At 27.7% G+C, this 9,513-nt stretch overlaps 1 protein-coding gene across 1 annotated transcript; it reads right to left on the bottom strand.

Moving 5' to 3' along the window:
* Nucleotides 1-4,197: 4,197 nt before the first annotated feature.
* Nucleotides 4,198-6,170, bottom strand: LOC112592122 (testicular haploid expressed gene protein-like). Its single transcript, XM_025336109.1, has 2 exons — nucleotides 6,077-6,170; nucleotides 4,198-4,777 (listed from the first exon to the last, which is right to left on the bottom strand). The coding sequence occupies exons 1-2, from the start codon at nucleotides 6,168-6,170 to the stop codon at nucleotides 4,491-4,493; spliced, it is 381 nt and encodes a 126-aa protein (XP_025191894.1). The 3' UTR covers nucleotides 4,198-4,490.
* Between the last annotated feature and the right edge of the window lie 3,343 nt (nucleotides 6,171-9,513).

Below are 9,513 nucleotides of genomic sequence, written 5' to 3'. Positions count from 1 at the left end.
TGGAATTATCGGTGACACTGAGATTAATGAATTACGAAAACACGAAACATAACCGAATTTGTTATACAACGAAAACATTTAAAACGAATATGGGATAACGGTCGCACGCACGCACCGGACGGTAATCACACAACAGATGTTGTCAACCGCACCGCGGCGTCGTGCGATGCAAACCGATATCACACGGGGCGAAGAAAACCATAATATCCTACTAAAATAATAACATATAACCAAGCAGATGCGCAACATAATATAAAATCAAATGTACGTTGACTAATTTTAACGTTAGAAACCTCGGGCACGGTCTCTGTACATGGCGTGTTATTTGAAATGGCTATCGAAATGTCCGACATTTTCATCGAAGTGCCCTCTATTTCGATTACTACGGGCGTCATCGCAATGTTCGGGAGTGAAGAACATTTTCTCGATGGTGGATTGAGGACGTTCAGTGAATTCATCACTTCCAGAGCCTGGCCTTTGTTGTTTTCATTTGAAACCTGCTCTAACGACGACGAAGGACAAGGCGGTTGGATATTAACTCCTGCCGCTGTCTCAAGTTCAACTAAATTACCATTATGGCGAGTCGTGGTGATGTACAAATTTGGCATAGATTTATAAAATTTTGTATTTATTGAACGCGGTAGTTCTCGACTTTCCATTACATTTGTTACTTGAACGTTTGGTTGTTCTTTCGCAATGGTTTCTGTTGATACCGCAGTGATTTTGATATCCGTTGTAATATTGTCCATGATTTACTTATGATTTTATTCAGATATGCGTAAGAATAGAGTAGACCGTTCGATGTTCTCTTTGAGACTAAACGAACTCGGTTATTTTATTTGTCAATACTATAAGGTTGACAATAGCAACAACAGATTTTTCATTTTTTATTTATTTAATAAATAAACACCCATTCTGGCAAAGAGAATACATAAAAGCTAGGCTTTTACATTTCCATAATATAAGTACAACTTGGAGACTCTCATCAAAACTATATGATTAAAAATGAAACGTTTATAAAAATTAGTTGTATAACATAATAGTATAATACGAGTAAAAAAACAGGATCATGACGGTTTATTTTTAAAGTATTTTAGGACAATTATTTTTGCTATTTATTAATTTACGAATAATTTATTTTATGATATTAAACCTTATGAACACTTCACTAACGCGTGCTTGTAAACTGTATTATATAGACAATAATGACACTGAACTACCAGGTGAACAGCAAATTTTACTTTCATTGTTATAATGTTATATTATTTGTATCATCACGATATAGTTAACGCGCGACCTTTTTTTTCTATCGATGTTTTAGATTCTACGCAATATATATTATGATCTAAGGGTTTTGCGTGTCAGTCAATATTGACATCGATGTATCGGGTATTCGGGTGAACAGCATGATTTGCTTTTATCGTTATACTTTATTACAGTCACGAATCACGATAGATAACGTTCGATCTTTGTTGTCGATTGACATGTTTTCGTTTTGGATTATATGCAAATCATTCATATTTATATATTATTTAAATATATACAAATTCATGTTTTACTAATCTTTATTAACTATTAACTAAATTTTTCATTTTCATTTCAAATTAATTGTAATATTTAACGAAATTGTAATTTTAAATATATAGAAATATTAGTTGGCGCCAAAACGGCAGGGCAAAAATGGCAACGCCAAAACGTCTATATCCGCCAATCATTTGAATACTACCTCTCAACAACAGATTCCGTGAGCAACAACTGAACTAGACTTTTTTAAGAGCTACACCATTGTTTTTTTTTTCATTTGGGCTTAAGTGTTCAAAGAGTTGTCTTTTTATATGGGTTACCTTACTTTCTCTGACTATCCTAACAAATACACGGATGCAAATCAAGTATAGTGTATGATCACAATATACTAAATATTATTAATATAGTTTATATATTAAATTGGCTCTGATCCAACATTTTTTTTCCTTTTTAATGTTTATAAAGTATGCAAAAAAAATAATACTATTTGGTGAATAATTAAGTTGATAGTTGAGTATTGACTGACCACTGAAAAATGCACACTAAAATTCTAATACTTAAATAACGAAATGTTTAAAAAAGCATGTACACATAAATTATTATTATATATAATACTGGATTATATTACATCCAAGCATTTATAACATTTGGACAATACTTATAAAATAACTAAAACTATTTATAAAAACGCTGAACATTACTATACTCTTATAATAAAACGAGGATATTTAATATAAATGATAATTTTAATAAAAAAAAAATATTATCACCCTGAAATTAAAAAAAAAATAATAATTACACTATTTGCATGAAACTATTAGCAACCCCCAGAAATCGTATTGTTGAATAAATATTTCGGTTATAAACAATTAGTTGAATGTTGTAATTGTAACGTATTGTACATACAATTCGCGCATAAAAATCTGAAAATTGACTATAGCCATCAAAACGATTTTTTTCATCATCGTTTCGTACGCTGTATATTAGTGTATATACTGCAAAAAAATTAAACTACTGAAGTCAGTATGCAAATGTAAGGGCTGTACGAAAATTTGCCATAGAAAATACTACAAACAATTTATGAAAACAGAACAAACAAACACATCTGAAGAATTAGAATCAATCAAAGCAATTCTAGAAAAATGTAAAAATGAAATCGCTGCCAAGCAAAAATAAATGATGTTATTCATTATATTGTTTATAGTTGTACATTTTTTTTTTTTTTTGTGTATAAAAAATGAAAATCTGTTTACATTAATTTCTACTGTTATAAATTGTTTTATGATGTAATTATTTGATTATAATAATTACTAGATAGAACCAGATTTTTTTTTTTTTAAACTCTAAATTGCTTCAAATGAGACAGCCTACGATAAAAGTATTTTTTATGGTTTGATTCAAGTAATAACTACAGTCATATCCAATTATAAATATCTATTTAGTATGCACAGTCAAAAAAAATCAAATATGTCAGTATATAGGTAAGTTTTATAATTTACCCATAGAAATTAAAAAAATAAGTGTGCTACTGAAACGAAAATTTAAAATTTGAAAACAATATAATTAATTAGATTACCAAAAAGAATGATCAAAATTGTGTAAAAATTACAACTTCCTCGCATTTTTTCACTTATTTCTATGATTTTCCACGTTTTTTTTTTAATATTACCAAGTAGTTAAAAAAAAAAAAACTAGTATACCAGTTCAATTAAATTTTTAATATCATTGACAAATGATGTGTGTATAACTATTATTAATATAGTTAATTTGTAATATGGTTTTTTTAAACTTTATCTTTTTTTATAGATATATTGGTGATTTTTAATGTTGTACATCGATTTTAATTACATTCTAATGAAATCAAAAAAAAGATTTATACAAATATTTATATTAGTTTTAATACATTTTAATTTTTTTTATACATATATATATGACTACAATACATAAATTGCATATTTTGTTGTATATATATTGATCCATACAAATTAATTGTTCTGCATAGATTGTTAATGGAATGGCATCAAATAAATCATTTTTGAACCAGAAAATTTCCACACTATCATAAAATAAAAATATTACGTCATCAACCACAGATAAACATGTCGTCACCGGACTCATTTTTAATGAAATAGAACTTGAAAAAACTATTTACGGAATGATATCAAATAAAGTAATTTTTTGGGGAAAATAATTTCACGCTGGAATCGAGTTTAGGCTAGCCCAATAATATTTGTGAGTGATGCTATTAATTTTAATAATAAATATTTATATATTTAACATAAACGTATAAATAAATAAAACCCATTATCAAATTGCAGTATAATTGTTTATACTTATATAATTGTTATGGAAGCATTATACAAATGTGCATTTTTAGCTTATATATTATGCTATAATATTATATTTGCAAGCTGAGTATAAAATAAACTGAATAATAATTTATCATAACACATAATCTATAGGTACTATTTTTCTTCCATTTAGTGAAAACAACCTATGTATGCACTATGCATATATATACATAATATATACTTTATATGTAATATATATATTAGTGTACTACATAATATAACATTTTATAAACATACCGCATTGTTAATGTGTACGTCTACTCATAATAATATATATATTAACTCATTGTAACCAGCGCGACAGATTTTATTGATGATATTAAATAACTCATTGTAACCAGCGCGACAGATTTTATTGATGATATTAAATATGCTTAATATACAGATTTTATTGATAATATTAAATTCGCCACATATTAGTGTGTACCGCCGATTGTATATATGACATAACCTATGATGTAACCGCACATTCCGTGCGATCATAGGCGGGACGTAAGGTGGGGGAGCCACATTATAGGTGGAAGGAGTGGGTTGAGAGTCAGAGTATAGACCGTGGGAAGTAGGGAGGGGAGGTCCAGACCGGGTTATTTCATACAATATCAATTGAAGCGATGGTCAAGTCTTCATCACACGCTGAGGCTTGGCCAATTGAAGAATTCTAAGCGATGGTTTGTAGTTTAGCAATAATGGCTTTACAACAGTAAAGCACTCTTTATCCTCCTTTTTTGGAATTTTCCGGGGTTTGGCCAAACGCTTAATGTTCTCTGACGCTTCATATCTTAGAGCAGAAGAAGACACGCCAGTTTCAGTGGTTGCACGTGGAGGCGGAGGACTTATAACTTGCATGGTTCTTTTGAGAGGATCAGGGCCCTTTATGCACCATGGAATCGTGGAATTAACTTCTGTGAAATAGTATATAGGTACGATTTAATGATATTGTGATGTGTATTGTGTATTTGTGTATATACAGCGTTGTAGATAATACGAAGACGAACTCAAATGAAAACGCTCGGGTGAAATAAAAACAACAAAAATAAATTGAGTAACAACGTACTTATGACCGGGTTGGATTGAAATTCGGAGCCAATGATATTTAATTTTAGTTGAATCATATATATTTTAAAATTGTGATATTTTTACTATACTTTTAAATAGCGTCATTGTGGTCATATTTTGCAAAATAACATACAAATAGCAAAACTAAACTTTTAACGACGGATCTTCTAGCCATTATAATTTGCTATCACATAAAGTTTTTGGTACAATAAATTACGCATAATGTCATACAAAAAAGTTTTCACGGTTTATGATATAAATTACATAAATATGTACTTTTATTTTAAATGTTGTTATGTTTGTTTGATCTGTAACGCTTAATTTTCCTGAACTCAAAAGCAATTAATGTTAAGGAATATAAAATGTTTATTGAAAACGTATCCTAAATTTTAGTCAATAGTAGAGCTCGGAAGTTGTAGGAACTAAAAAAGGTGAAATATGTATACAAATATACACGAAAAAATTACATCGTGTGTATTGAGAATGGTGTAAAAAATGCAAAAAAGTTATTCTAAACTTGAAAAAAAAATACATCATAATATGATGTTAATAAATTAATGAAATAATAATATACATAAAAACTGATTATAACTGAAAAAAAAAAAATTATAACTGGTTGCGGCATTTTGACATCTTATTTAGCTGGAAATATTATTAAAAATATTTTTTCAATATTTTTTAAATTACGGCGAATACGTTCGTTGATAATTTTGAGTTTTATATTCAATATTAATTTAAATATACAGGTTAACAAAGAAAAAAATATCAATTTTTTAGAAAAATATGAATATATGCATAATAGGTATGCATATAAAATTAATGAAATATGCACTTTTTTAGCTAAAATTGACAATATATGCAAAATATGCATTTTCAATTTTTTTAACTGTTCATTGTACAGTTCAGATTTCTAGCTTGATCTACTATAAACTGAGAGCATACAGAACGATATGCAATTCCTACAATACTTCCAAGCCCTATAGTCATTAGTATAATAATTTGCACAGTGGAGAAAATCTGTTTTGGAAGTATTGCAGATTTAGATAATTTGCTGATGCCTAGGTCTATGTATTTTTCTATTCACTTACTCGTAATTCATACTACATTATTATTGTCATAATTTTATTAGCAATAGTTTCTCTTACCCTTAACAATCAGCGGTTTACGTCTTCGGGCTAACGGCTTAGCCAGCTGTTCAATTCTTAACGATGGTTGATAAATTTTCTGTGTTCCATTCATGTCGGCGATCTGATATAATATGAATATTTTTCAATCAGAATTGTATAATAGGTATGCTTATTTGATTGTCTGGGTAATAACTACAATTCAACTACTAAATTATTATTATTTTATTTACGTTAGATATTCAAATAGCCACTATCAATAATTTTATTGAACTCACTATATAATATATGTTCTTTGCTTGACATGACAACAATTTAAAAATCGATAGTACGTTGTATCTTATTATTAAGACATGAAATCGGTCAAAATTGTAAAATGTGTTAGTAGGTAGTTAAAAATATATTATTGCAAATGCTTCGTTATTTACAAATCTTCACATTTCTTTTTTTTATTAACTCAGTCAAACAATTGAAATTTTTAAACAAAATTTACTTAAAGCTATCTTAAAAACTTGTATTACTTTTTCCGTATATTATTCGTATATTATTTATATTAACAAGTAATATATTATTAATTATTATAATAAACGTATTAAGTATATCATTTCATTTTATATCATTCAGTTTTAAACACGTATAATAATGTTTATTAATTGGCTGGAAAGTTATACAAACAACACTGTAAAAACTTCAAAAAATCAAAATAGCCATTTTGTTGATATGATTTTTTTTAAATGTTCGCAAAAAATAAATGAAAAATATTCAGCCATTCGGGCGCTTATTTTCTGTAATTTTTCGAAATTTGCACAATTTTATATTATTTCAAATAGATTTTCTGGATATTTGTTGTAACGCTGATAAACAAAAAATAAATTAGAATTTAAGCAAACTTTAAAAATTGTTTGAAAATTATTGACTCAACCTTAATAAAAGTTTTTGACACTAATTTTTTTTTTTTTAATTGGATTTACAAAATGGCTATCTTGATTTTTTTTAATGTCAAATAGAAAGTTTTTTCTAAACGATCTTTCATTTGTTGCGACACTTGCTGGTGCAGTCAAAGCTAATTTACAGATTTTATTAATTTATGGTAAAATGTGCTTAATTTCTCCAGATTTAATCATAAGAGTATCAAATGTACTTGAATCACTATCATTGCACATCCCAATTAATATTTCCATCTCTGCTTGAACAGCATCAGGGCTTACAGATTGCCTAAATGTTGCTCCTTATTAAATAGTCACGACCCGACCCTTAAGTATAGATAAATAAAATCAAATGAAAGTTATGCACACACGGATCACGACAAACACGACGAATGTATGATTCATTACTAGGGTTAGGATATTTATGCACTAAAAAAATGTATAAATATGTATGCACTTATGCACTAAAAATCAACTAAATATGCATGAACTATTTGAAAAATATGCATTAAAAAATAAAGACATTTTTGGACAAAAAATGCAATAAACATTTATTATTATAGACAAATTGAAAAAAACTGAAAAAAATTAAATAAAATATAAAAAAATTAAAAAGAGTTGCATTGAATAATTAAAGCGTTATTGTTCTTGAAAATGGTTTAAAAAAAAATAGTATTGAGTTAATTGGTATATTTTCTGTATGAACCTTTTTTTGACATTATACTTGATGATCTTAATACCAAAAAATATTTTTAAATAATTAAATAAAGTAGGTATATGTATGTAATTGAATAGGATTAAGGAAAAGAAAAAAATTTGTAAAGTAGGTATTGTAATTTTATGATAGGTAATTTCGTAATAGACTATTTTAAAAAATATTTGCAGGTTCGTAAAGAGAAACATATTATCTTTATTTAACTATAAAAGTATATCGTGCTTAAAACAATTTTTGATGTCATTATATATATATAATAAAAGAAACATGATTAAAAATGTAGATTCATTTGAGGTGAAAACGTTAAGAAAATGCGTATCTGCTATGAGGAATAATTATAGTTAAAGCAAGTCAATAGAAATATAAAAATATTACTATTAAATCAAGATGTTTTATAGTTTGATATTTACCTAATAAAAAAAATACACTCGCATTGAACACAAGACAAGAAATAAAAATTTTGAATAAATACTTTAAAACGAACGTGTTGAACGCACGTGAAATAATGATAAAAACTGTATAGTTTTATAGTAAACAATTAACGTACCACACGCACTCAACGACTTTACATCAACCGACAGTAGTAGGTGCCTAGGGTACCATTTGACGGTATTTAGATAGTGCTCGGCTAATAGGTATGTTCGTTATAAACGCTGAAAGAAATATCACGAACATACCTTCCTTTGCCCATATAATATGATAAAGCTTAAAAATCTATTAAGTATCCCAGAATGTTGAATATCGTGAATATTCTCAGATTTCAGCAGCACCCTTACTTAAAAAAATAATCAAAGCAAATAGTAAAATGTATTTATTTATTTTTTATTTACATATGAAATAGTGAACACATTAAAAATCAATATAATATAACTTATAAGTATTTGAGAAAAGAAAAAAAAATAATATTATTAAATTAATATTTTTCAGTGCTCTTTTGATCTTCCAAAATTTTCAATTATTTCATCATAGTTTAATGAAGTTGTCAACATTTTGAGCTGCCAAAGATTTTAGATGATTATTATTCGTTGATGATCTAAGGTATGCGATGCAACTCTTCTTTATATAAATGTATTGCACAGATTAGCTTTGTTGATATTGATAACGTTTTATTGACATTGATTTGTTTAAATCATTGTAGTAAATTTGTTTAAAAAAAATTTCCACTAAAATTTGTTACCCCAAAAGAGTATTGCCCTGATCAATTTCGCTCCTTGCCTCTCCTAAACACGCCACTGGTCTTAGCTGCAGAAAATATTATATTTTCAATGTAATGCCAATATAATCATTAATTTCTCGTGAGTATATTGGCGATAGAACAAGATGCGAAAAAATGATCTCGAGGAAATTTAATCATCGGGAGAAAATAATAATATTGATATTAATCGTAAATATTATATACACTTAAGACATACCTTTATAAAGCTATACATTTTTTTTTTTTTTTAATGAAAAAATATGTTACTTAGATTTTAGAAACTTATAGATATCAAGACATCGAGTTATTCAAATATCTGTGTATTCTTAATATTATGTAATAATTATCCTTAATAATGATGTATACGTTTGTTGCGTCCGTTATGTCAACGTCGATACATATATCAACGTAGAAATAGAAATACTAATGTTTGCAAGTTAAAAGATTAAGTCTTTATTTAATACAATTAACTCGTACAAGAATACAATTTTATAAGCACAAGATGGTGTGAGTGGTGTTACGACCTGCCTCTGAAATACTGATAGACGAGACCGTGAGTGGTGTTACGACCTGCCTCTGAGCGTCTCGAATATCCCTAACCGTCTGCTGAGCTCTTGCCCTG

Source organism: Melanaphis sacchari, unplaced genomic scaffold (genome assembly GCF_002803265.2).
Source record: "Melanaphis sacchari strain LSU unplaced genomic scaffold, SCAv2.0 Contig158_pilon_pilon, whole genome shotgun sequence".
NCBI classification, from domain to species: Eukaryota; Metazoa; Arthropoda; class Insecta; order Hemiptera; family Aphididae; genus Melanaphis; species Melanaphis sacchari.
This window is presented reverse-complemented; position numbering and strand designations above follow the sequence as displayed.

Bases quoted from the DNA above. Each gene is read 5' to 3' on its own strand.
- LOC112592122 (XM_025336109.1), bottom strand. From the start codon at position 6,170: ATGAATGGAACACAGAAAATTTATCAACCATCGTTAAGAATTGAACAG. The intron at 4,778-6,076 runs GTAAGAGAAACT...ACTATTTCACAG, and splicing joins TAAACCGCTGATTGTTAAGG to AAGTTAATTCCACGATTCCA.